The 27,478-nt window shown below is 42.7% G+C and overlaps 1 protein-coding gene across 4 annotated transcripts; it reads left to right on the plus strand.

Annotated features, from left to right (window-relative positions):
• Nucleotides 1-1,684: 1,684 nt before the first annotated feature.
• On the plus strand, nucleotides 1,685-27,478 carry PRDM1 (PR/SET domain 1). 4 transcript variants are annotated; one of them, XM_060190690.1, is made up of 7 exons: nucleotides 1,685-1,943; nucleotides 4,630-4,878; nucleotides 12,601-12,720; nucleotides 15,811-16,063; nucleotides 22,215-23,314; nucleotides 23,845-23,973; nucleotides 24,359-27,478. In XM_060190690.1, the coding sequence occupies exons 2-7, from the start codon at nucleotides 4,696-4,698 to the stop codon at nucleotides 24,929-24,931; spliced, it is 2,358 nt and encodes a 785-aa protein (XP_060046673.1). In that variant the 5' UTR covers nucleotides 1,685-1,943; nucleotides 4,630-4,695; the 3' UTR covers nucleotides 24,932-27,478. The 4 variants fall into 4 exon arrangements, with proteins under 4 accessions (XP_060046673.1, XP_007523988.2, XP_060046674.1 ...); XM_007523926.2 differs by lacking the exon at nucleotides 1,685-1,943 and adding an exon at nucleotides 2,861-2,958; XM_060190693.1 differs by lacking the exon at nucleotides 1,685-1,943 and adding an exon at nucleotides 2,897-2,958 and having other exon boundaries at nucleotides 4,587-4,878.

Consider the following 27,478-nt stretch of genomic DNA (forward strand, 5'->3'; position numbering starts at 1 on the left):
AATAAAGGAAATAATTTTTGAAAAGGGGGTTTCAGACAGTGACACCCTGAGATAACTGTCTTTGCACAGCTGGACCAAGGCCAGCTCCTCCCTGCTTGCTCTATGCTGTTCTGGAATTCTCTAGAAGGGGTGAGTGCTGTTCAGATCACCCACCTTCTTCGTTGTGGCTCACATATTTAGGCCAGACAGTATCTGAGTGTGGCTGTACTGCATGTTTCCTTTCCTTTATTCCTCTTTCCTCCTTGGCATCTTTCATGGTAAATTCTATTACTGTCTCTCTTGGACTGAAATAAAACTGGTCCGAGTTGGTGTCCAGGTAACATTTTGAGACAAAGAACACACGTCAGAAGACGGTTTCATTCCAGCACTCTGTGTCTCACATTTTACTTTCTCTAGAGTTCCACGCGTGGCCTTGTGCAGCTGAGCTGAGGCACCTGGAACTAATTTTAGGGTTGCCTAGCTGAGCCCCACACCGAGTATTTGAAGTTTGCGTCCTCCCTCTACACAAGCCCATTTCACCACCTCTGAAGGTGAGTGCAGGCTGATATTAATTAACAGTGAGTTGATTCACTGGCATCTTCCAGTCATTCAAGTAAATAGTTGGCTTAAACAAGCCTCTTCCCACCTCAAAGATCCAGCCCCCCCCGCCCCTCCCCCACCCCGTTCCCATACTCCATCATGGTTGACTCACCGGCACTTGCATGGTGGATGTGGCATGAGAGCAAAGTTTGGTTGTAAAAGGGAAGTGAAATAAATACTCTTCAACATCTGCTGGAGGCAGTGGCAAGACTGTAGAGCAGCAGGCTGGCCTTCAGCGTGACTATATTGTTTTTCTGGTCACGACTGTCCTGACTCAGCAGCACTTAATAAACCCTCTCAAGCAGGCTGGATTTCGCTTGTTTAATTATCATCCTGGAGCTTTCTGAGCACTCTTTTTTAGGCATTGTACACTCCGGGTTCCATCCTCTTTAGCACATCTGCCTACCAAAAAAAAAAAAAAAAAAGAGTGCCTTTTCCTCTTGTCACTAGCGTCCCCTCTGGCATCACAGACAATCACAGATCAGTAGGCACTATGTGTGTGTTACTTGTGTCCCCTAGTGGGAATTTCATTGTTCTAGACTAACGAGATTGTGGACGGAGTTTAGACAAAAAGATTTCCTGGGAAATAAAGTTCTACCTCCCACCCTCCTCCTTCCTCCCCCCTCCACCCCACACAATAGAAAAGTTTCCTAACAGAGAAGGAAAAAAAAAAATTTTTTAAGATGAACAGACATCTTTTTTTTTTTATGATTGGTTTAGACTTCTGTTTTGCTTCTTCCTGTAAACAAACACTCAGATGTCCACTTCACTGTATGACTAACTGGGTATCATTAGGCTGGAACTGGGTGTGTGTACGTGGGGTGTGTGGGGGTGGGGAGTGGGTGTGTATGCACACGTGTATTTAAAATGTTAGAAATGACACTGCAGCCTAAGGCTGAAGGAGAGATTGTAAAAAAAAAAAAAAAAAAAAAAAAAACACGGCACCTCTAAGAGACCAGCAGGCAAAGTGGAGAGATTGTTTCTGGGACCTAAACAGGGCTTGTAATGGGGTCCTTGCTGTAAATGGACCGTTTGCATCATTGTTTCTCTGAATTAGAGGATTCCTTGCTGAAGGCACAAGACCATGGAAGGAAGTAAAGCATCTGGTTTGTTTTGTAATGAGAAGCAGGAATGCAAGGTCCATGCTCTTAATAATAAACAAACAGGACATTGTATGGCATCATCACAGGATGTCCTTCCTTCAACAGAGGACTGACTGGAGCTGGAGGAATAGCCCGACAGGGCTCAGAAACGAGCCTCACTAATCACCGCCTCTTACGCTAGCAGTTCGGTGTTCACTTTCTGCTCTGCTCACAGACCCTCCCGACCTACCTGTGCTGCCTGTGGGGGTGGAGGGGAGGAAGGTGAATATTATTCTTTGCATCTGTAAAACTGTAACTTTTCCTGTTTCCCTGTTTACAACATAGTTGAAAGAGGGAAGTTAATTTGGCCTATATTAGTTAGCAGGAGAAACAAGTTTTTGTTTGTTTGTTCTTGCGGTGTGGGCATGTTTCTTAGACAATGAGCACTAGACAGATTCATTAGCTTCCACTCGATGCAAAACTCATCGTCGTCATCATCTCACTCGTTTTTTTTTTTTTTTGTTTTTTTAACTTAAAGTAAGTTTTGTCTAGTCTATAAGGGTGGGTTTGGGCTGAGAGATCACCCACATTTTGGCGACCCCCCCACCCCCACCCCCAGCCCCTCAAGTAAGGAATGAGCGCGCGCCTTCTGACCCCAAAGAGGGCGGCCTGGAGTGTTTAGAATACAATACAGCCCGAGTCAACGTGGTCTAAGGTTAAAGTGCCGCCGGAGGAAGTCGCCGGATCCCAAGTCCATGTTGAAATGTTCGCCGGCGAAGAGAGGGCAGCTCTCCCCGGCTCGCCCAGGGTGTTGGGGTGGGTGGGGGTGGGTGCCGGTGGGGGGCAGGCCCTGGGCTGAGCTCCGCGCCGCTCCAGGTGTGGCCACGCCCCCACTTCTGGCAGCTGTGGCGTGAATCGGACGAATGGGAACCCTAGCAGGGAGGGGAAAGCCGCGCGGCCGCACACAGACTGAAAGTGCTACCGCGACCCGCCGCGGCCGCTCCAGTGCGGCGGAGGCCGAGCAGCGCGCAGCACCTGTCCGCGGCGAGCCGGGACGGGACGGGACGGGACGGGACGGGACGGGACGGGACGGGACGGGACGGGACGCCGAGGCCGGGCGGCCGTGCAGCAGCCGGGGCAGCCGAGGTGCGCGCCCGCGCCCCAACCCCAGCCCCAGCCCCAGCCCGCGGGGCACGGAGGGAGGCCCGGCCGGAGATGTGGACCGTGTAAGGGAGATGCGCGCCCCTTTTCTCAGATGTTGGATATTTGCTTGGAAAAACGTGTGGGTACGACCTTGGTAAGGAACTTGAGCTTGTGCTGTGTGTTGTGTGTGTGTGTGTGTGTGTGTGTGTGTGTGTGTGTGTGTGTGTGTGTGTCTGCGTGTGCGTGTGTGTGTGTGTGGTTTTTTGATTCTGAAAAAACTTTTTCTCCCCCCCCCCCCTTGTTTCAGCAAGAAACTCAAAGCCCTTCCGCTTGAAAGACTTTTTTTTAAGACTGTCAAACATTTGTAAGACTTGTTTTCCTTATGAATCATTAACCTTTTCGGTTCGAGACATAATTGTCAATTTTGAAATTGTCACAGTGCCTCCAGTCCTCCGCAGTCAAATAAACTAACTCTTCCCGGGCTGATGGAGCTTTTGATTTTTTTTTTTTTTTTTAACATTGTGATGTCTTAGGTTGGAGGTCAATTAAAAAAAAAAAAAAGTAAGCTTGCTTTTTAAAGGAAGAACTTCACATAGGACTTTTTTTTTTTCTTCTTAAAAGCATCATATTTAAGGAAGAAATAGAAGAATGTAAAAGCTGCCCTAGAGGACTTTTTCAAAGTGTTACGCTTTATGTTCTAAGGACACCTTCTTACACGGGAATGATGCTCTCCTGGCTTTTTATCAGGCGTGCCCGTGGAGGAAAATACTGCAGAAGCTGTTTACCTCCCCCTCTTCTTTCTGTGCTGAGGATCGAGGTGGGGTGATGGAAATATCCTTATCAACTGACAAACGATTGCAGAGCTTGGCCTCTGAGTCGTCTATATTTGTTATAACTTTAGTTACAGTAAACTGTAGCCCATCAGTGACTTCTGGGAATCCGGTACACTTTCAGATTTAAATGGAAAGTGCTATTTGTAGCTGAGGACTCCTAAAGGAATTCTCTCCAGGGAATTCTATTGAACAGTTTTATGGTTTTTTTTTTTTTTTTTTTTTTTTGCTTTTTCAATTTGGCATAAGAGTCTTTTGAACCCCCCCCCCCAAAAAGTCAAAAGAAAAATTGCAGGAGTTGCCCTCACCCCCCTGCAAATTTTTCCTCCTCTTTTCCTGTGGTCCAAATGATTTCTGAAAAGCTGCAGTTCAGTGATGCTGGCAGGATGCAGCCCTTTTCTGTCTCCCATCTGAGAGGATGAAAGAGAGCGCGAGGGCTGGGGGGTGTTGTTTTGAAAGTTGTTTTGCGTTGGGAGCTGGTGGGAAAGTTCAGTCTTCCCCATTTGGAAAAGGCAGGCTGGGTTCCGCTCCTACACCACACGCGCATTCCATTTTTAGCTTCATTCAGAGGCAGACAGAGTTCCTTCCTCTTCCTCTCCTTGTTTGTGACTCTGTTCTGAGGCAGCTTTTCCACAGCGCTAAAGGGTCTGGCGGCCATGACCCCAGGCGCTCTGGGACTGGGCGCCCACAACATTTTTCTGCCCTGAGAGGTAAAAGCCAGGGATTGTTTGAAGGTGGTTCTTGATTCCTTTTTTTTTTTTCTTCTTCTTCTTCTCCGAAGATGTTGCCACATTTTTTTTTTTTTTTAATGAAGAGTAGCATTTAAAAACCCTGGCTTCCTGAAGGCAATATTCTTTATACAGCTTTTTGGCTCCTACTCAACTGTACCAAGCTGTGCATCTGCTTTTAAAGTCTTCAGACTACTGTGTTAGTCATAGCCTCTGCGAGGGAGCCACAGGACAATGGGGCTTCAAGGCCTATCCCTTCTCTTCCAGGCTGCCCCAACTTGTAGCTCCAGAGCTGTGAGGTTTCAGGGCTTGACAGAGGGGACTGAAGGGACCATGAAAATGGACATGGAGGACGCGGATATGACTCTGTGGACAGAAGCTGAGTTTGAAGAGAAGTGTACATACATTGTGAATGACCACCCTTGGGATTCTTGCACGGATGGAGGGACTTCTGTTCAGGCAGAGGCATCTCTACCAAGGAATCTGCTTTTCAAATATGTCAGCAACAGCAAAGAGGTAAGCCTCTAGTTTATGGCTGAAGAAGATTGGCACCTGATGCCAGTCTCCCTGCTTGCCCTCCACGCCTCCTATTTCTGTGAGAATCTGTAAGTATCTGTAAATAATTGATCACTTAATTTTACTTCTCTCCTCTCTGCCCCCGGCTTTCTCTTTCCCTAAATCAGTCAGTTCTTCCTCACTTCCACCAGCTAGGCAGGGTACCATACTAACTAGTAAACAGTTAAAACTTTTGGCAAGGGAGTCGGGCGATAGCGCAGCTGGTTAAGCGCACACGGCGCAAAGCGTAAGGATCCCGGTTCGAGCCTCCAGCTCCCCACCTGCAGGGAAGTCGCTTCACAGGCCGTGAAGCAGGTCTGCAGGTGTCTGTCTTTCTCTCCCCCTCTCTGTCTTCCCCTCCTCACTCCATATCTCTCTGTCCTATCCAACAACAACGACATCAATAACAATAACTACAACAATAAAAAAAGGGCAACAAAAAGAATAAATAAATGAATATTTTTTAAAAATGTTAAAAAAAACTTTTGGCAAGTTGACATGTCCTGGAAAAGCTGTACTGCAGATGGGGTGGGAGATGATGTCGATAAGCTTGAGGAAGTGGACGGCCACGCTGGACACACTGGACCCAGCTCCCCCTAGTTGTCCAATTGCTTTTGAGGGAAGAAAGCTTTTTCCTCGAAACAGTTGTTCATGTTTCTTTTGTCTCCTTTGGTCATTAGATGGCTTTATTCTTTTTAACAAGCTAGCTTTATTAGCTAGGTTGCTAAAATTATTTTCAAAACCTTGACATGTTTATGAACCAAAGTGATGGTATAAACCGAGCAGAGGTTCATGTAAAAGTGTCCTCTGTAAGATGACTTCAGCACTAACCACTGTTTATCTGTGGCAGATTCTTTGCTCTGGCTGGACTAGCTGGCTGATTTCTTGTTGGCCTCTGAAGTGGGTACACTCTTTGTCATTTCAAAGGAGCTGAAAACCCGAATTCGGAATGAGCAGAGAAAGGATGTTTACTCTTCTATATAATGGTTATAGCTAGGCATGATATTTAGCTGTGAAAAAAAAAAAAAAAAAACTTGCAGAGCCACCTCTTGAGAATTCTCCTCCTGAAATCGCTCTCACAGCTCTGCTCTCACTGCTGTTTGAAGAAATAGACCCTGCAGTATTAACCACAGACCACTGTCAACTCTCTTTACTGCCTTCAGAGAGGAGTGAAAAGGGGAATCGTTTACTGTAGGAATCCATAATTTATCCTGGACAGCCACGTCAAATCACTGTCTTCCTCCCCCCAAAAATAGCATTTGAAGGAGTTGGGAAGCCTGTTTGGGAAATACTTTGTCTCTTTCCTGTTTGCCTGTCTGAGTTCAGTATTTTTGGTTGGGGGGGGGGGTGGTGAGGGAGACACAGCTGTCTAAATTAAATAGTACAACTCTACTTTGAGTTTTATTAAAACTCAAAACTTTTTTTTTTCCTTGCTGGGGTAGTGGAAGCAGATTTTAGGAAAGGCAAAATTTAAGTTGTAGTTGTATGTGAACATTACCAAAAATTTAACCCCAAAGGTCAGCCTTAACTAGACCTCTTCCTGAAAGTAACACTCTTCTCAGTAGAAAGTCGCTTAATATATGGCCCGTGGAATCAAAGTAGGATTTCTTGGGAGTAGTGAAGGTTTGTCTATGGCTTTAAATGGAGATGTATATTTTTCCCCTTATCAGATATGACCAAATATTGATCTGCCACTAGGGTTTATTTGTGTTGTTGCCCTGTCCAGCCTATTAGGACTGAAATCCTAATTAGTCCTATGAGAGCTACAAGAATTCCATCCTGTGGTTCTTCTTTACCTTTTAATTAAGTCTATAGCTCTCCTATCTGTAATTCAACTCTTGGCTTAAGTTTTTCAGTTTTCATCATTCTACTTCCCTCTAAATCAAGTAATGAATGTTTTGGGTCATTTAGTCCAAAGTTCAGAAAGGTAGTAAATTATCCTGGGTGAATAGTTTGAGTCAGAGCCAGGACTGGAAGTGACAGGCTGCTGACTTCCTCAGCCAGTGTTTGATTGTGCTACACTGGCCCCTCTTGGTGTCACTGTGGTTTTATTTATCATCTCAACATGTTTCAGACCAATCCTTTATTAAGCCTATATTACTTTTATCCACCCCCCCATGTATAACTCCCAATTTCAATATGTTCAGCACCAAAAAAAAGGAAAAAAAAAAACCACATTGGACCTTATTCTTAAAGAGTTTTTTAAAACTAGCCTGAGAAATAAGCATTCTGAGTCTATTTTCCTGCTTTATTTAACTGAAACACTTAAATAGTAAGTAGTATTCTCTTCAGCCTCCTAGTCGTACAAGAAGCCAGGAAACTAGCTTAAATACAATCCTGTCTTAAGCTTGCTTTCAGTATTTGTACCCATTTTTTTTGTTTCTCTCACCTTCCGTTTTGAACTTTGGGAAAGGACAGTTCCCATAGATGATAAAAGAGGACCACAGAGTTGAGCAAACCAAGTCTAGAACTGAATCTTTTAGAGCTGGTGAAATGTTTGCATTACCATTATTCAGTTAGTCCTTTCAGTTCCATGAGCCATGGAAATAGGAAAAGAAAAAGAAAAAACAACTTTCTGCTTGTAGTTTTTATCTGGCTGATTTATCTTGCCTTCTTTAAATGTTTTCATTTAAGTAGCAGAAGATGTTACATTATGTTCTGTTATGCTGACATTCTGGGGATTTTTTTTTTTTTAACAAGACCATTTTTCATTATGAATTTGTGCTATGTGTCAGCACTTCTTTTGTGTATGGGGGGGTTTAAAAACAAAACATACCAGCTATATTTCTAGCCATGACCCTCATTTTTAGATTGAGTTTAGAATTGTTCTGTACCTTAATGAGACTGTTCTTACTTCCTATTTCCAGAACCCAAACCAAATATAGACATACTATTCAAAACGTATAATGCATTTTTAACAGATGGGTTTATTCTTCTGGGGGGGGTTTCCCCTGGCATTACTGAAATAATCACCCATGAGTAGTTGAATACAGAAAGATACATTTAAACATTTGTATTTGAAATGCTGTAGTTCTCACTGAGGTTGATCCCCATTCAAGAGGTAGGCGCTATGGTTCTGTGAGCCTGGCCTCTGGAAGTTAAGTGATAAACATCAGGTCAATGACAGGTACTCACTCAATGTCCATTTTGATTGAAGTCCATTATTAACTCAGGCCATCTGTAAAAAGTATCTCACCATAACATGCAATTCCCTCTTCTTCATACTGCCTTTTACTTAGGAGACAGTGTTACTGAGGCATTGCCCTGTTTCCTTTAATATAAAGATAATTAAGGAGGAAGCCTTCTGAAAACATCTCCATTCACCCCCACCCCTTAAAAAAAAACAAAACTGGGGTGAATTATAAACTGAAACCCTGGCCCACAACAGAATCCTAGTCATCTCAATGCAAATGTTCTTATATTCAAAATAGAACCTTAATTCAATGAGTCATATTTGTCATATTTATGGGTTGGGGAGAGCCACGAGAAGGGGGAGTCTGAGCTGGTCATTAAAATGACTTTAATGTAAATTGGCTTAAAGATGCTCAGACCACATTTAGGCCTGAGTGGTGCTAAAACTCCACTGCTGTGTGTGTGTTTGATCCTAAAAGGAAGAGTGTGCTTTCAAAAAGACAAAACGAAAAAGCTTCTCCTCTACCAGACTGTATGTAACTCAGTCTACCTCACTCACAACTCAACCCATCCTCCAGTTGTGAAATCTGCATTTTGTGGAGAACAAGTTCTGCTTTTTTTGTTTGTTTGTCTTTGTTTTTGTTTGTTTGTTTGTTTGCCTGGAAGTTGAGAATGTCTGAGTGTGTTCTGTAACTGAAGCTGAGGCCTTTGACATAGATTTGCTCAAGTGGTGCAGGGGTTAGCTCCTCACAGAACATATGGGATGGAAAGGCTTCTAGTGGGCAAAGTATTGAGAGCAGTCTTCTGTTGCTGGCGTAGATTTGTAGAACACACCCAACAGCCTGGCCCCAGAACTTAATTTTTAGGACCCTGGTTAGTGCCTATGAAGTTTTCTTCCTCATCTAAGTGAACACTTTTCTTGATTTGTGTTATTTTATTTTAGCACACCGCATGCCAGGTTCCTGTGTATTATATCCTTGCTCCCAGACTACAATATTGTCAACTCAGATGTTTGAATCATTTCAGGGCCAAAGGGAACTGTGACTTGGTCACCTACTTTATATTAAAAAAAAAAAAAAAGAAAGAAAAGAAAAAAGAAAAACCCTAGTTCTTGTTTTCTCTGTCAGAGCTACGAGGTAGAACATTGTGATCTGAGCTACAGTTCTTAGTGTCCTCTTGGAATAATGTTTCAGACATGAATTTGGATAATGTCTCAGACATGAGCTTAAGATGAAGAAAGGTGCTCGTTGGACAGGATGGGTATATATGGTATCTAGGCTGCATTATTTCCCCCGAGTTGACAATTCTACTAATTCTGTCTCTATGAGGTGTGTATATTACATTTTCTACCTTTCTATATAATAGGAATTTAAAATGTTAGGTTTCCATTCCACTTTGAAGTCTAACATTGAGACTTTCAAAATTTTGTTCTCAACTCCCATGATTTTTTGCCCATAGACGTTGCTTCCATCACAGACCCTCCTCTCCAGTTATTCTCATGCCTTAAGTGCAGAATTGCATTTGTAAGTAATAGGGTTGCCAGACCTACTTCTAAGTCCTCCTTTAGAGTCTCCTCAGTGAATTAACCACAGTTGTATTCAAATACATATTGGACGGCTTATATCTTCCTCAGATCCTTTTGTGAACAAGATTCTAGCTGACTTCTTATTGGCCTTAAGATAATAAATACCGTATGTTTTCTTGGTGGAGAACTGATAGCTGAATAACCGGGATGTTCATTCATTAAAATAATGGCAATTCTGAATAAAAACTCTGACCTCAATGTAATGCTAGGTGCTGGTAACCAGGCTCTGACTCCCAAGATAGTCTACAAGAGACTATAATTTAAAACAAAGTTGATGAACCAGTTGAGTACCTTGCTTAAAAGGTACCTTCACTGCTTTAAAATGGATATGTTGAAAATATCAACGACTAATTATTGGCTCACCAACAAATGACATTATTTGTTTTTCCTGCTTGTGATTTTAATATTATAGAATAATCACTCAAATATGAATGCCAAATGATTTGCATGTCATAGAATTTAGTTCCATGATTTTTTTTCAAATTAATTAGGCTTAATAATGTATCATAACTAATAAACCTCTGAATAAGTAAGTATAATTAAGTTGTAATATATATTTTTACCTCAAGACTGTGCTGAGATATTCCTGTCCCTCATAGCTGTACTGCCAATAAAAATGAACTGCTATGGAAAGGGCAGAAGAATGTAAATGAAGGCAGTGGAGGTGGGTGAAATGAACATCTGCTTTTTTCAGCTCTCTGCCAGAAATTCGTAAAGGACCAAAAATAACACTTTAACTTACCAACCTTGTTTCAACTTGTATTAGCGATAGGAAATTCTTTTCTCTCTCTCCCTCCCTTTACATCCCCCTGCCCCCCTGCCTCTCTCTGTTTCCAGTATGAGTATGCTTCATTGACCTGTATATTAAAGACAATACAATCTTTTTCTTTCTTTCTTTCTTTCTTTCTTTCTTTCTTCCTTTCTTTTTTTTTTTTTTTTAAAACTGGAGCACTTCTCAGCTCTGGCTTATGATGGTGTGCTGGGAGATTGAACCTGGGACTTTTAGCCTTGGGCATGAGCATCTCTTTGCATAACCATTATGCTATCGACCTCTGCTTTTAAATACAAATTTTTTTCTTTGAAAAATCATTGACCGGTAAAAAGAGTACATGTAGGTGAGCCTATTTCATTTAAAGACAAGTTTTAAATTATTGATGGAATTTGATGGTTTACCAACACATATTATAAGCAAAATCTTGGATTTGACATTGGACAACTATTGACTCATATTTGGGTCAACTGGGCCGGTTAAAATTGACACAGAAACCACCAGGGATAATAACAACTGGAAACAAATATTATCTTCTATCATATTTTCTGTCCTTTTGAGTGAGGCTTTTTATAAATGATTCACATGCTATTTTGGGCTAGCAGAAGGTAAAAATGGGAGAGTGAGTGATTAATAATCAAAACAGAACTATATATACCTGCACAATGCTTTCAAAAACTACTTAAAAAGGAGTTCTTCTGAATAGTTATGAATTGCTTCCTGATTCATGGTTGGTGAACCCACCACCGCCACCACCTTAAAGAATTTACAGTCGAGGAGGAACTGGTATAGTTAATGTGTATCTGCTGCAAAGCCTAGTGTGTGCTACATCTAGTCTGAGAAGATCGTTTCCTCAGATCTTAGAACCCACGGTTTTCAGAGCCCATAACTCTCCTTTATATAAATTTCATTTAAAGGGATGATTTTCACCACTATTAAGCAGAAGATGCTAGAGAACAAAGTTCTATGAAGTCTTTCTTTTATTATAGTCAACTTAAGCCTATAAGTTGGGTTTGGGGCGGTGGGGAGAGGACTCATCTGGTATTTTCAAAAAATTAGCAGGTTTGGTTTCTGGTTTCTTGGGCCTTTGTGGAACAACCAAAAAGCATTATTTTGGTTTGTGAGGTTAAAACTTTTCTATTCCCCTCAAGCACAGTGCTTATGGTTTGAGGGAGAAAGAGAAATAGGAAACTCAGAGCAGGCTGAAATAGTGCCGTTTTGACTATCCAGTAATATCTGGCTCTCACTCCAAAGTCAAATGATTAGCATTATTCTAGTAGCAGAAATGTACTGATACAAAAGAAGGATGCCCAGCCGCTGGAGAACAATCCTCTAGACTCTCAGTGCTTGGTTGCGTGTGTGCGTATTATGATCTGGAGACTTCAGGTTTGTCTCTGTGCCTAGGGAAATAGTTCAACTGGCATGAATAATCACCTCATTCAGTCCCTCATGCCACATGCACCAGAATATTGCTCTGGTCTTGGGCTCTCTCTAGGTCTCTCTCTCTCTCTCTCTCTCCCCTCACTCCTGTGAAACTCTTTCTTTTTATTATTGTTGTTATTAATATCGTCATTGTTAGATAGGACAGAGAGAAGTGGAGAGAGGAGGGGGAGAGAAAGATAGACACCAGCAGACCTGCTTCAACACTCGTGAAGTGACTCTCCTGCAGGTGGGGAGCCGGGAGCTTGAACTGGTCCTTGCGCTTTGCACCACCTGAGCTTAACCCACTGCACTACTGCCCGACTCCCTTTGAAGCTCTTTCTCATATATAAATCTTTGAAAAAATAGTCGGGGTGGGGGCTGGGTGGTGGGGCACCTAGTTGAACACACATGTCACAATGAGTGAAGACTTGGGTTCAATACCCTGGTTCCCCACCCGCAGGAGGGAAGCTTCACAAGTGATGAAGCATTGCTGCAGGTGTCTCTCTTTTCCCCTCTCTCTTCCCCATCTCTATCAATATCTCTCTGTCTATCCAATAAATAAGTAATAAAAAATGAAAAAAAAATCTTTCCCTAAAGGAAAGCTTGCTATTTATATAAATTATTTAGGATTATATGAAAAGATATCAGTAATGTCTGTTCTCCCTAACATAATTTCATCACTGCTGATTGTATTCGTACTTCAAAAAAAAAGGGGGGGAGGAGAATGGTTCATATTTTACAGTTAAAGTAATTCCTTCTTATTTTCCTCCTTTAGGTTATTGGAGTAGTGAGTAAAGAATATATACCAAAGGGTACACGCTTTGGTCCACTAATAGGTGAAATCTACACCAGTGACACAGTTCCCAAGAATGCAAGCAGAAAATATTTTTGGCGGGTAAGTGGGAACAATCTTTCCAGATTCATTAAGTATTAAAGGGTAAAGATGGGACCAGAATTGCTGTGCCTGGGTTGCCTCAGATAATCAGGATCCCCATGCACACGGGGGCTTCTGTGTAATGAAAATGGTTCAGTGTTTGGCTGCAGGAAACACAGTGGATAGGTGATTAAAGGTGGAGATGTAGGCTCTTTGTGAACCTTAACTTTTTTTTTTGCAATTCATTAGAGTTTTATGGCGAAAGGAAACAGTTGGCTGTTGGTTTCTAGGATGAGTTCATTTGCATTTCTCTGCAAGAAGTGGTGATGAGTCACCAGGCTTTAGATTTCACTGTGTCTTGATTTCTTGCTGAGTTAACTTTAATTGAACAGAAGAGTAATCATAGATGAATTATCTTGAAAATACATGGCATGAAGGAAGGATGGTGCTAAGAGAATATGGGGAATGGCACACAGTAAGACTAAGTCATAACCTAGCCCTGCATGATAAGACTATTGAACTTGAAAACGATGTATGTTACTTCATTAGCATAAGAAACATGCTTAGAATCATACCAGATGCTAACATTAACATCTCAATTACACTTTGGCCAGTATTACATTAGAAATCAAATCGACAAGTATATTTCTAATGCAGATTTCTATTAAGGGATGCTCAGGAACTTTTCCTAAAATACAAGAATTTTTAAAGCCAGGCTTTGTATTTTTTTAATTATATTTTGTTATCTCCTGAGCAAAGAAGAATGGTAAAATTCATGAAAACTTGTGTGCTCACAATTTTTATTTAATGAATTATTCCTGCTATGAGTATAATCACTACATGACTTAGAATGGCAAGCCATGAATACATTTTTGCCTCTTGCCAATCAAGTCTTCTGGGAAGCAAGTAACTGAGATGTACAAAAATTAGAGTCAAAGGTCTGCTTTAAGACAACCTAGCCTAAGCCTCTTTGGTGCATAGTCGTTTTGAAAAAAGGCAAGATAAACTTAAGAGCCTTTCATTGCTGTCCGAGTTCCCTAATTCATTCACTTTAACTGAGATATTTTCTTTGGGAGTATTTATTTAAGTCAGTCTTCACATGCAGAGGCTATCATAGGAGATATCTCTCCTCACATCCTGGTTTTGCTCTGGCAGGAGTATGAACATCTGTTGTGAGCAAAGAAAAAGTTTCATGTAAATGACACAGTCACAGAAAAGAAGGGGTGTTCAAGTGGAGAAACTAGTGACATTTCTTGTAACTGTACTATGAGTCAGCACATTTTTAATCTTCTTGATAATACATGGAAATGTATTAAGATGATAGGGAGCAGTGCTCACTTGACATAGGCATTTATTTTATTGTGGGCGTGCGTGTGTGTGTGTGTGTGTGTGTGTGTGTGTGTGTGTGTGTGTGTGTGACTTCATGGCATCGACATTTCTGTTTTTAAGTGAGGATACAGTAAATTGTAGTCTGTGGAAGGCTGACTGGAATCAACAAACCCATAGCTTTAGAAAGCAATTTCTGCCAGCCCAGTGAAGATCAGTGCAAGAGCGATGGAACCCCATGTTCCTGGAAGTTTGCACATCACAGTAAACAAACTTGAAAACCCCTCTTGATAGCAGAATTCACCCAGCCTTGTTCCATTTTCTCTTAACAAAACACACCGCAAACGCTCTCACAAGGGCTTTGATGAAGCCACATGTATTTCCCCCTTCACAATTTACAGGAAGTTACTCTTAAAAGAAAGTGATTCTGATGTTTACTGCTTGTATTAAAGGGACAGAGTTCCTTTCTGTCTGATAACCCTGGAGGGAGACACAGAGACGGTTTATAGACAGACATAGCCAGTAAACGGCTGTCTAGTTAGAGCAACAGTGCTGCTGGCGACAGTCCTAGAACGTGAGACTACGAATTTTGCAGGTAACCAGGTATTGGTTCTATTGCTGTATGTGTAAGAGAATGTTTTAGGACTGAAGAAATAGTGTTACCTCTTTTAAAAAGTAATAAAGGAAAGAAGGGGAAGAAGAGAGAAATCTGTGGGAGGGCAGAGTTTGTTTCTAAGGTAGAGTTAATAGGAATGTATATTTTAATTTGTTATCTAGTCTTTGCCTTTTAACCAAGAGGCTTGAGTGCATCTGCCAGCCCCAACCGTGTTACTATGAACAGGCTTTGAGAGCTTCATCATGCATTGGCTTTAAAGAATGACATAGTTTCTTGCTGGTCTTCTTCCAAAGCTACATGCCTGTGTCTCTGTGAGTGTTGTCTTTGCCAACCTCCTCACAGATAAGAGGGTTCCCTCTCCCCTCCTTTGGCTTGAAAGAAAAGGGCAAGGCCGAACACGTTTATCAAGAGGAAAAGTGACTTCTCAGTAGACTAGCTGTCAAACACTGGCTTCTATCCCGGTGTTCACTTTGTTAAGGCAGGTGAAGTTCACCTTTGCCCCACCCAGTGTTTCCACAAAAAGGCAAGGTTCCAAGTATTCATATGATCAAGTGTTACTTTAGGACTTGGAGGGTTGGGGGTGGAGGATGTTTGCATAGTTTAAGCCTTGGGCGGGGGTGTAGGAAACGGCAAGTACAGAGGCCATAGAAAAAGTTGAGAAACTCATTTTGACGTATCCAGTTGACTTGGTCTCTCTCCAGTAACTCAAAGCATTAAAAGTCAGCAGAATCAGTACTAAAGTTAGTTGCATGACCCACTTGCTGTTCACTGCTGCAGCATAACTTGTACACTCTGTGGTGGGTGACTTAGGGCGTCCGAAGCAGGTCCTTAAATGAAGTGGTGTTTTGTTCTTCTGTTATTTTCACCCCCGAGCGTGAAAAGACCATAAGATTTTGAAATGGAAAAGGTATCTGATCAAGTTCGCCGTACCTGTTTCTGTCCCTAATTCCTGCTGATTCAATCTACACTCTTTAAAACAATCTGAGTTTTTGTTTTTGTTTGTTTGTTGTGGTGGTGGTGGTGGTTGTTTTTCCTCTAACCAGGTACTAAGGGACCAGAAACCATACATGGGGACGAAGCTTGTTGTGCTCATTCTTAGAGGCCCCCAAGAAGCCGCCTGTTGTTCTGGGGCCGACTCTCTCATAACGTGTGTCTTCTCTTTTGGGCAGATCTATTCCCGAGGTGAACTTCATCACTTCATCGATGGTTTTAATGAGGAGAAAAGCAACTGGATGCGGTATGTCAATCCTGCACACTCTGCCCGGGAGCAAAACCTAGCTGCGTGTCAGAACGGGATGAACATCTACTTCTACACCATTAAGCCCGTCCCCGCCAGCCAGGAGCTTCTTGTGTGGTACTGTCGGGACTTTGCAGAAAGGCTGCACTACCCTTATCCCGGAGAACTGACTACGATGAGTCTCAGTAAGTGCGTCACAGAACAGCAAGATTGCTGAACCGCCAGGAATGTCAGTTCTGCCCCCATGAGCTAATAACATGTCATTTGATTTTATGACTTGATGTGCGGCCAAGTAGATGGCCTAAACTAGGACCTAGGAAGAGAGAGAAATTAACAAAAACAAAAAATCTGTATTCCCTATTGTGAAATTTGATCATTTGAAAATTATTATGGGGTCTAGTCTTTGTGTACCCAGTAGAGTGCACACATTACCTTGAACAAGAAAGAGCCCGGATTCAAGCATTGGTCGCTACCCATGGGTGGGGGTCAGGGTGGGTCAGTCTCTATCTGTCTCCACCCCTCTCTCTACCTGCCTACCTACCACCTACCTACCTGTCTCTAATTTTCATCAGCTATCAAAAAGAAAACAAAAGGAAAAGAAAAAAAAAGGACATTGGGGGTAGTCGAGTTTTGCTGGCATAGAGCCCCTGCAATAACCCTATAACCTGGTGGAAAGAGACAAGGGGAGGGGAATATATAAGTAAGAGGGGTGTGTGTGTGTGTGTGTGTGTGTGTGATGGAAGGAGTCGAGGGAAGGAGAATATATAAGTAAGAGGGGTGTGTGTGTGTGTATGTGTGTATGTATGTGTGATGGAAGGAGTCGAGGGAAGGAGAATATATAAGTAAGAGGGTGTGTGTGTGTGTGTGTGATGGAAGGAGTCGAGGGGAGGAGAATATATAAGTAAGAGGGGTGTGTATGTGTGTATGTGTGTATGTATGTGTGATGGAAGGAGTCGAGGGAAGGAGAATATATAAGTAAGAGGGTGTGTGTGTGTGTGTGTGTGTGTGTGATGGAAGGAGTCGAGGGGAGGAGAATATATAAGTAAGAGGGGTGTGTGTGTGTGTGTGTGTGTGTGTGTGTGTGATGGAAGGAGTCGAGGGGAGGAGAATATATAAGTAAGAGGGGTGTGTGTGTGTGTGTATGTGTGTATGTATGTGTGATGGAAGGAGTCGAGGGAAGGAGAATATATAAGTAAGAGGGTGTGTGTGTGTGTGTGTGATGGAAGGAGTCGAGGGGAGGAGAATATATAAGAGGGTGTGTGTGTGTGTGTGTGTGTGTGTGTGTGTGTGTGTGTGTGTGTGTTTCTTTGAGTCCATAATTCAGAAAGTTATGGGAAGAAATGCATGTCCATTTCTAATCTATCTTAAAGGGAGTGGGTAGAGGTATGACAGGGAAAGGCAGGGGTCTGACCTGCTGAGTATGTGTGACAAAGCCCACTCACTCATTGTGGCGACTTGTTGATGCTCAGAATAGGCATTGGGCTGTCCTAGAGACTCATGCTCCGCTATCATTTGCAATTGGGCAAGGAACATTTATCAGATTATTTCTAGAAAAATTCACAGTTACAATTTTTCAAACATTACTCTAAATGGACAACTAAAGATTTCCTTTTATCTTAGCTTCCTTCCTTATGGTAAAAATCTAATTATCTGATCTTCTCATCAGCCTTACCGTAACCACCTATCACTTTATCTTGACAAATTCTCCATTTCCTAGGCACTTAGAAGCTTTTACTTTTTTACTTGGCTAAAGTAGTTGTCATAACATCTCTGCGAAGAGCTACTGCATTTTATGCATCTCAAGTGGACTCTGGTCCATTTAAAAATACTATAAATTTTAACTTTTGTATTGATAGTTGTGTTTTCTTGGTTAGACTGCCAAGTTTTGAAAACTAGTTCCTTCAGATTTAAAAGATTCAGCATCAAATGCTAAAGACTTTATGGCTTTTTCTATGTAATTTCAAGTTTAAGAAGTTTATGAAAATTATAGTTCCCTGATATCCATTTTCTAGCCTAAATTTAGTTTTAACTCACATGTTCACTTTTGAAATGAATGTTAATATTAACACAAATTGGACTTGTGACTTAAATAGTAATACCAATTAACCAATCTCTTACCTTAGTCTGGTAAAATCCATCTCTAAAATGACCACACACCTTCCAATTTCCAGGATTTATTTTATATGAGTCAGAGAGGAGAGGGTTCCACATGAAGGGGGAATCCAGTCACCATTTCTGTACATGTGCCACTGGGGATCTCACTGGGTCCTTCAGGTGTGCAAATCCCTCACTCCGTCAGCTGAGCTGTTTCTTCTGGCTGACACTCAGTGCTCTAAGACCCTATTTGTGGTCTTCTGAAAATCTGGAGTTAATAAAGCTTAAGGACATACTCCTCTAAGATCACAGTTTAAAGTTTGTGTTCATGGTCCTACACACACACACACACACACACACACACACACACACACACACACACACACACACACACACCACAGTAAGTAGCAGCCCTGAGCTTCAGAAAGAAGCCTTGATGTGATGGCAACAAACTGAGCATGAGTTGACTTGGTCTTGGCCTAAGGTGGCAACTCTCTTCCCACATCTGTAGCCCTCCAGAGAGAGAGAGTCTTTGTCATATCCCCAGTGACAAGGCTCCCGGAGGCCATTGAGTTATCTCAGCTTCTTTATGTGTCAGGCCTACCTCTCAGAGCCTGGTGGTAAATGACAATATGTATATATTCCAGCAGGGCATCTCGTGGGATGATGTACTGGTTCTCCTTACTTTTTCGACAGTGAGTCACTTCCTCCTAAGGATCTTGCATTCCCTGAGCTTAATCATTCATGAATTCAGAGAAAGTCTCTGTTTTTTTTTTTTTTTTTTTTTTAGTTAACCTACATTTGAAGTGATCAGCCCTGGTCTTGGCACCAACCACAAAGAAGGTGTTTCACATACTTTCCTCTCCTACCAGTCAAAGAAACGTTTCAAAGGTCTTACATTCTGACTCCTCGGTGAAGGACTTTGCACAGTGTTTTAAGGTCCCAGTACTTATTCTTTGTGTTCAGAAATTATTGTAATGTGGACTGTGAGATGATACTTTTGTGCCACCAAATATTCTTTTTAATGATCATTTTTATGTTCTGTAGACATTTTTTCCCCTAAATCACGGCATACATAACATTTTCAGGTACCCTTTCCTCAGCCAGTATATTCGCACTGCAGAATGACGATTAACAATAAGCAGTCACAGTGAGCCGAGATCACTGCTGCAGATTGTGAAACCAGTTATGTTAGGAGTGGTAACTGATGATTGAGACTCCGATCAGGAAAATTTCCACTATTTCATCAGGCCTCATCGGTAGATGGTGTCTTCAAATGAGTGGTGCTGGGTTTCCATTCTCCAAGCACAACAAAGTCTAAGTCAGAATTTCTGTGAGGACTTACAGTGGCCGTAGTGGCTCTAAAAGTAAAATTTTGAGAAGAAATTCTAAGCAAACAGGTTTAAAAAAGAAGAAAAAAAAAGTAACCCAAAATCACAAGTTGGCATTTTTTAAGCTAAAGGAAAAAAGTAAGAACCATTAAGTATAAATTCTACCCCTCAAATTTTTTCTTTCCTCTAAGTATCTGACTAACCCATCTAGAAAACAGTTGACCAAATTAGAGACTTCTAAATGTTAATCTGCTTTCTCAGTTTCAGTTGAAAACAGACTTTGTTTTGCCTACTGCAGAACTTCTAGGTTCTTTCTTGTAGTCTTGGGGGTTCTTATTATAGAGCGAAAATGTGAGTCGGCACAATTAAGCCATTCAAGAGCCTTCAGAAGCAGTTCACTCTTGAAATGACTCTGTCCGCCTACAGCCATTTAAGATTTCAGAACAAAAACAGATCTTGATTTTCTTTTTCATGTTAACTCAAGCTGCTGCTGAGTGGGAGAGTCAGAAATGACACCAACTCCACTGATTACTCAGCTGCTCAAGGGTGATGATTTCTAAAAATGGACCTTCACGCAGACTCCATGATTTCTTCTGGAGAACATCTATGAGAAGATGCTATCTTCCTCCACATAGTTTTTTTTCCCCCTCTTTTGGAATAAGATGTAGACTGATTTTTATGAAGACACAAGAGGTAGCAAATATATCTTGTGAATTCACTATCTGCCAGGCACTGTACTGAGAAGTTTGCATAAGAAATTATAAACCCTGACTTTTCTAGCTTGGTGGCCCAGCCATCAACTTTGTTTCAGTACAGGAATGGGATGATTGTGGTACTAGATAAGGACATCTGATTAAGTATGAAGGACAATACCATGGATGGACTTGAAGTGTTTTTTATTTATGGCTTAAAAGTGTTCTGTATTAGAGCCAAGAAGCCACTGGACAAGTTAGAGACTTAGAAAGCTTTGCCACATAGAAGCGGTAAATAGTTATGATGGGGGGGGCAGGTGGTGATGCACCTGTTTGAACACACACATAGTACTATCCCGGGTTCCAGCCCCCCCCACCTGCAAAGGGAAAGCTTTGAGAATGGTGAAGCAGTGTCTCTCTTCCTCTCTACCCCCCCCTTCCCTCTCAGTTTCTAGCTGTCTCTATCCAATAACTAAAAGTGATTTTAAAAAAAAAAAACTTTTTTTAAAGTTGTGACAGTGAAGTTTTTGTATTTCCATTTTGTTAGGATGGTATCTTTTTTCCTTAATCTACCCATGTCGATGCTTCAAAATCTTCCTTTTTCACCTCCCCAAAATCCTCCTTTTTCACTTCCCCAAATCCCTTCCTGCAACTGTGAAATGCCTTGCCTATCAGCCTTCCAACTCAGTTGTCTCTCTTCCTTTACCATTTCAGCTTTAAAAAACAAAAGTGACAATTTGAACTTCCTGCCTGCTGGGCCTCATTGAAAGACTGATATTGGCCTGATAAAGGGCTATTTATTTTGGTTTAGTGGCTTCAGAAATCCCTCTCCCTCAACAAGCTTTCCATCACTGCTCCCATCAGCTTCTTCCCTGATAGTGTCTTGGCTGTGTTTATTCTGGGGCTGCCGGCTCACCCGGGAGTAACTGATAACAGCTCTCAGGAGATAACATTCTGTGAGGGACTCACAACCTGGAACTGAATCCCTCAAGCCTGTCAGCCTAGAGAATGGATTTGGAGAGTTCAAAATCTGGTGTTGTACAGAGTTCCTATCTAGACCTATCAGATATCCAGCCTGGCGTTCTTGTTTAGTTAAATGGAACGGGAACATTTTTTAAGATGACGAGTGACACTTTTACAAAAGGCTCCAGCTTGGGTCCCCAACTTGTGCTCAGCCTCCTCCTACACACCCGAACAGCTGAGGCCTTGTGCCCTCTCCAAGGGCAGGTGTTACTGGAGTGGTCATCTGCCTTGTAACCACAACTCCAAGCAGAAGTTTTACTTTTTTGATTTCCAAGGAAGGCTGAGTAGGGAGTTTTAAGCCTTCCCTTTTCTGACAGGTGTTTCCCTGGAAGCATCACTCTGTGTGTGTGGTAGCAGGGGCAGGACTGGCCGTGTTTGGAGAACCAAGAATTGCATCCCTCCTCACTGCTGTTGTCCCTAAATAATATGCCATCTTTGGGGATAAATGCTTTCATCTTTGCCGCCTGTTTCCTCTGGTGCTCTCAGTAATTGAACAGGCTCGGGAAGTGCCAGTTGTGGTTTGGCAGAAGTGAGGAGGTCACGCCTTGGTTCCAGGGGATTGCATTGCTGGGAGCTTGGTTGTGGATTTCTGGTGCTATCATCAAACTGAGGGTAGAGGGGGTGGCATTCACATGTTTCACCTGTCTGCCTGGTGTCAGCAGTTTGACCAGGGTTTTATCAAGTTTGTATTAATGAAGAATCAGGGTGAAAACTGATGACTGCTTACTACTTGAAATGAGTCTTAATCTTTTCACATCCGGTTCACAGGGTGCGCTGATTTCCTTTAGGTAAACTGCTAGCATCAGAATGAATTTGATTAACCTGCGACACCCCCGCTCCCACTTCAATGTTTTTCCACCCTGTTTTAATGGAAGCTCTTTTTGCTAGAGCTTGAACAGCACTTTTTTTCACCAAGTTTCTACTAATGGCGATGGAATATTCCAAACAGCATTATTCGTTCGTTCGATGAAATGGTACTGCCATCCACCGCCCCCCCCCCACCCACCCACCTGGCTGAGAAGCAGCATCTCTGAATGAGTAGCTCAGAGCCCTCTAGAGGGGCAGACGCTGAGAAAGCCAGGTGTCACTCCTGAGGCCAGCTGGGGCTCAGGTTTTCTCAAGGAGAGAGAAACTGATCATTTTTTCACTTCTTCTCTCTATCCCTTTGAGTAATCACCCTTTTTTCTTCATTTCAGCACAGACACAGAGCAACCCAAAGCATCAGACCACAGAGAAAAGCGAACTGCGCCCAAAGACAGTCCCAAAGAGAGAGTACAGCGTCAAAGAAATCCTCAAGTTGGACTCCCACCCTTCCAAAGGAAAGGACCTCTACTGTTCGAACATTTCACCTCTCACTTCAGAAAAGGACATGGATGACTTCAGGAAAAATGGGAGCCCCGAGATGCCCTTCTACCCTCCAGTCGTGTACCCCATCCGGGCCCCTCTGCCAGAAGACTTCTTCAAAGCTTCTCTGACCTACGGGATGGAGAGGCCAACGTACATCACTCAGTCCCCCATTCCATCCTCCACCACGCCAAGTCCCTCAGCAAGAAGCAGTCCTGACCAAAGCCTCAAAAGCTCCAGCCCTCACAGCAGCCCCGGGAACACGGTGTCACCTCTGGCTCCCAGCTCCCAGGACCACCGGGACTCTTATGCCTACTTGAACCCACCCTATGGCAGCGAAGGCCTGGGCTCCTACCCTGGATACGTACCTCCCCACCACCTCCCACCAGCGTTCATCCCCTCATACAACACTCACTACCCCAAGTTCCTTTTGCCCCCCTATGGCATGAATTGTAATGGCCTGGGCTCCGTGAGCAACATCAATAACTTCGGCCTCTTCCCAAGGTTGTACCCTGTCTACAGTAATCTCCTCAGCGGGGGCAGCCTGCCTCACCCCATGCTCGCCCCAGCCTCACTCCCAAGCTCACTGCCTTCGGAAGGAGCCCGGAGGCTGCATCAGCCAGAACATCCCAGAGAGGTGCTTGTCCCTACGCCCCACAGTGCCTTCACCCTCACCGGAGTTGCAGCCAGCATGAAGGACAAGGCATGCAGCCCCACCAGTGGGTCTCCGACAGCGGGCACAGCTGCCACATCCGAACACGTGGTGCAACCCAAAGCTACCTCAGCGGCAATGGCGGTGCCCAGCAGTGAAGAAGCCATCAATCTCATTAAAAACAAAAGAAACATGACCGGCTACAAGACACTTCCCTACCCTTTGAAGAAGCAGAATGGCAAGATCAAGTACGAATGTAATGTCTGTGCTAAGACTTTCGGCCAGCTCTCTAACCTGAAGGTGAGTCCCCCTCACACGGCAGGGGCTGGCTGTCTGTGGTGGTGTCTGTACACGTGTGTGTTTGTATTCAGCTGTGCTTCTCACAGGTTGTAAGTCCCGTCTTCAGTGGTGTGAGGCCCACCAGGCAGGGTGTAGTTGTAGGGGCGGGGTGGTTTGTTGACTTCGCCTTTTCCACTCCTGGCCATGTGGCTTTGGACAAATTACTTCCCCTCTTCTTTTTTCTGAAAAAAAAAAAAGAAAAGAAAAGAAAAGAAAAGAAAAGAAAAGAAAAGAAAAGAAAAGAAAAGAAAAGAAAAAGACAACATGGAGGTTCAGGGCTAGAAGGTCAACTTAAAAGTCCTGGCCAGCTGGTAATTTTTCCCCCTCTGAAATGCAAACAAAACCAAGTGTTCTGAAAATATCAGGGCTTTATTTGTTCTATTGGAGTCTTTATCTTGATGTTCTTCTTAAGAGGTCTGCATCATAAATGCCTGAGTCCTCAGTTCTCCTGCCAGCCGAGAGCAGAGCTAACATGTGCGGCTTCTTCCCAGGTCCACCTCAGAGTGCACAGTGGAGAGCGACCTTTCAAATGTCAGACTTGCAACAAGGGCTTCACTCAGCTCGCCCACCTGCAGAAACACTACCTGGTCCACACAGGAGAAAAGCCACACGAATGCCAGGTGGGCAGTATTTTCTGGGGAGAACTTTTTTTTTTTTTTGCTTCTGTAGAAAATACCCTCCCCCTGTCATCCAGTCCCCCTTATATTGAAACCCACCCCAGAATCCGGCCTTGCGACGGGCTGACAGCTCTGTCCCAGCTGCTTGGCTGGGATGAGGACATAGCCAGCTTCTGGTGGGCGGAAAAGTGGCCAGAGAAATAAACACCCCTGGTGTGTCATGTGCTCACATGGCCCTGCTTGCTTAATGCCCCGCCATAGGTACTGCAGGGAGGTACTCAGCTCCCAGGTGGCTGGGCGGTGTGCTCTGGAAGCCTGCCCCTCCCAGCATCGGCACCCTTAATCTTCTGGTCTTCCTGTCTCTGCCCTCTTCCCCCCCACGCCGTAGGTTTGCCACAAGCGATTCAGCAGCACCAGCAATCTCAAGACCCACCTGCGCCTCCACTCCGGAGAGAAACCTTACCAGTGCAAGGTGTGCCCTGCCAAGTTCACCCAGTTTGTGCACCTGAAACTCCATAAGCGCCTACACACCCGGGAGCGGCCCCACAAGTGCGTCCACTGCCACAAGAGTTACATCCATCTCTGCAGCCTCAAGGTGCATCTCAAGGGGAACTGTCCTGTGGCGCCGGCCACCGGGCTGCCCTTGGAGGACCTGACCCGCATCAACGAGGAGATCGAGAAGTTTGACATCAGCGATAATGCCGACCGGCTGGAGGACATGGAGGACAACCTCGATGTGGCCTCTCTGGCGGAGAAAGACATTCTGGCCGCCGTCCGGAAAGAGAAAGAAGAAACTGGTCTGAAAGTGTCTTTGCAGAGAAACCTGGGGAATGGACTCCTCTCAGGGTGTGATCTTTACGAGTCCCCTGACCCACCTCTCAGCAAGTTGCCTCACAGTAACCCACTACCTCTGGTGCCTGTAAAGGTCAAACAAGAAACCGTCGAACTGATGGATCCTTAAGATTTTCAGAAAGTGGAAAAAAAAAAGTGTTTTTTTTTTTTTTGTCTGTTTGTTTGTTTCTTAACTTATGACTTGGCAGAGTCAGGGTGCCTGTAGCCACTTAACCTGTATATAATTCCAGTCCTGCAAAGCTCTCCTGACAGACGGTTTCCCCTCACCTTTCTGGAAGGAAAGAACTCCCAAGTTACTGAAATCTCAGGGCATAAAACAAGGCAAAGACCATTATATACATATTATATATACTTATTTACGCCATCTTCTATATGTTTGAACCTGTGTATTTGGAATATTTGTGTGGATATGTTTGCATAGCCTTCCCATCATAAGAACTATTGTCTAGCCATAATTATTTTTTCAATGGTAATTCTTCATAATTTATTATGCAATTTATTATTCAGAAAGCAATAATTAAAAAGTTTACAATGACTGGAAGAATTTCTCCTAATTTGAGTACAAATGTTATATAGTTTGTGTCTTGTAGCCATTCTTTGTAGATAATTTCTGCACCTCTGTTTAAGTACCAAAAATCAAGTAGGATTTAGTAAGCAGATATGTGAGTTCAGTCCACCACCCTATGGAATAATGGCTTGAAAAATGAGGTTTTTGATGTCACCTAAGTCAGTCAGTTGTTGTGTTATTAGATTAGAGGAGCTTAGGGTTTGAAGGACATTGTAGGACTTGAGGATGCACATGCAAAATCACCCAGTAAGAACTTCAGGCGGAGAAATAATAAAGGGACTCTCGTATTTTAGTTGCTTGTAGTAGATTTCACCTCCCCTACCCACCCCCAGCCACTGATTTACCAGAAAAACAACAACGCTTTGCCAACCTATCTCCAACTCAAAAAAAAAAAAAAACAGGGCCCCATTCACCCCCAAAGTTAAGTGACTTTTTCATCCCCATGTATTATACAAAAAATGTGAAGAAGACAAAATGCCATGTTTAAAACCACTGCAAAACGTTGCCCAGAGCACAGGTGTTTTTGTGTGTATGAGGTTTGGGGGTTTGAGTCTGGGTATTGCCTTTGTTGTTGGTTTATTTTTGTTATTGTTGTTATGTCAGAATTGCACAAACATGGTGCTCTACCAAGAAGGATTTGAGGTCGCAGACCACAATTTTAACCAAGAGCTGAAAAAAAAAAAAAAAAAAAAGACGGGTATTCTCGTTCTCTGCGGGTAAAAGCGGGTAATGAACATTCCTATCCCTGACACATCAATCCTACTTCTTTTTTCTGTAAGACTCAGATTTTCCTCAGTATTTGTGTTTTTGCATTTTATTTTATAAGTAACTTAATTGAAGGTGAAAGGGCATTGCAAAGTTGTTCGGCAACAATTACCTCATGGAGTGAGTCCAGTAGTGCAGGAAGTGATGTCTAACCTAGGGATCTGCTACACCAGACTTTTGAAAAACCTAAGTGTTCTGGACAGAATATGCGCTGTTTTATCTTCTACTCTGCTCAGCCCAAAGAGGACAAGATGGCATTCAAGGTGTAGCAAAGAATGATGTATATTTATAAATCTATTTATACCACTAGTCCGTGTGTGTGTGTGTGTGTGTGTGTGTATATATATATATATATATACATATATACGTATATAATATAATATATATTTATAACCACTTAAATTGTGAGCCAAACCATGTAAAGGAACCTACTTTTCCTAAGGCAAAAACGAAAAATCAAACCCTTTCTGAGACTTTGGTTAATACTTGATGACCTCATCATCACACCAGTGAGCTTCACACCTCCTTGCTATTAAGAGACCCTAAAATCTTGATGCCAAGGTGGGGGCCATGTCACAACAAGAGAGAGATACATCCCTTTTTGCTTCAAAGGACAATCTAAGGCGGCTTGTTTTTGTTCCGCCACCTTATAATTATGTGGTCACGCCCAAGTCACAGAAATAAAAATCCCATCATTACTCCCTTTGCTATCATAACTTGTCTCTCTACTGCTCCCTCCTTCCTAAAAACAGAAAAAAACAGAAAACTAGTGTAGCACTACTCGATCTACTTTATATTACTTAGTATTTTCTTCACAGTAACTACTGTCAATCCGCCAAGAACAAAAAAAAAATAAAAATAAACAAACTTAAAAGTTATCCAGGGAACCCTAGAAGCCTTATTGATCAGTTCTTGTAACAGAACTGACAATCTTTTATCTCTTGAGTGTCTGATAAATGTGATCCTTAATTGTAATAAACCAAAGCATCACTCTGGCCTTGACACAAGTATTTTCTATTCCCAACTGGTCATTTGTTATCTTTTCCTCTGAAGATTTTTACAGCAACCTCTCCAGTGGCTTGAGGATTCTCACTTCTCTTTGCTGTCTGACTTTCTTAAGCCTCTTACATGAGAATGTTGAGCCCACAATGAACAGTGGTTTTATATATTTTTTTTCCTCTACTCAAAAAGTTAAAACTGACCAAAGTATTGGCTTTTTACATTGCTAGAACAACAAACTATCTTATGTTTACGTACTGGTTTACATTGTTATTTATGTGCAAATTGTCAAAATGTAAATTAAATATAAATGTTCATGCTTTA

This window comes from Erinaceus europaeus, chromosome 4 (assembly GCF_950295315.1).
Source record: "Erinaceus europaeus chromosome 4, mEriEur2.1, whole genome shotgun sequence".
Lineage (NCBI taxonomy): Eukaryota > Metazoa > Chordata > Mammalia > Eulipotyphla > Erinaceidae > Erinaceus > Erinaceus europaeus.

Excerpts from the sequence above, each read along its gene's own strand:
- PRDM1 (XM_060190693.1), top strand. The coding sequence starts at position 2,897 with ATGCGCGCCCCTTTTCTCAGATGTTGGATATTTGCTTGGAAAAACGTG. Across the intron at positions 4,879-12,600 it reads ATGTCAGCAACAGCAAAGAG|GTTATTGGAGTAGTGAGTAA; the intron begins GTAAGCCTCTAG and ends TTCCTCCTTTAG. Across the intron at positions 12,721-15,810 it reads GCAGAAAATATTTTTGGCGG|ATCTATTCCCGAGGTGAACT; the intron begins GTAAGTGGGAAC and ends TCTTTTGGGCAG.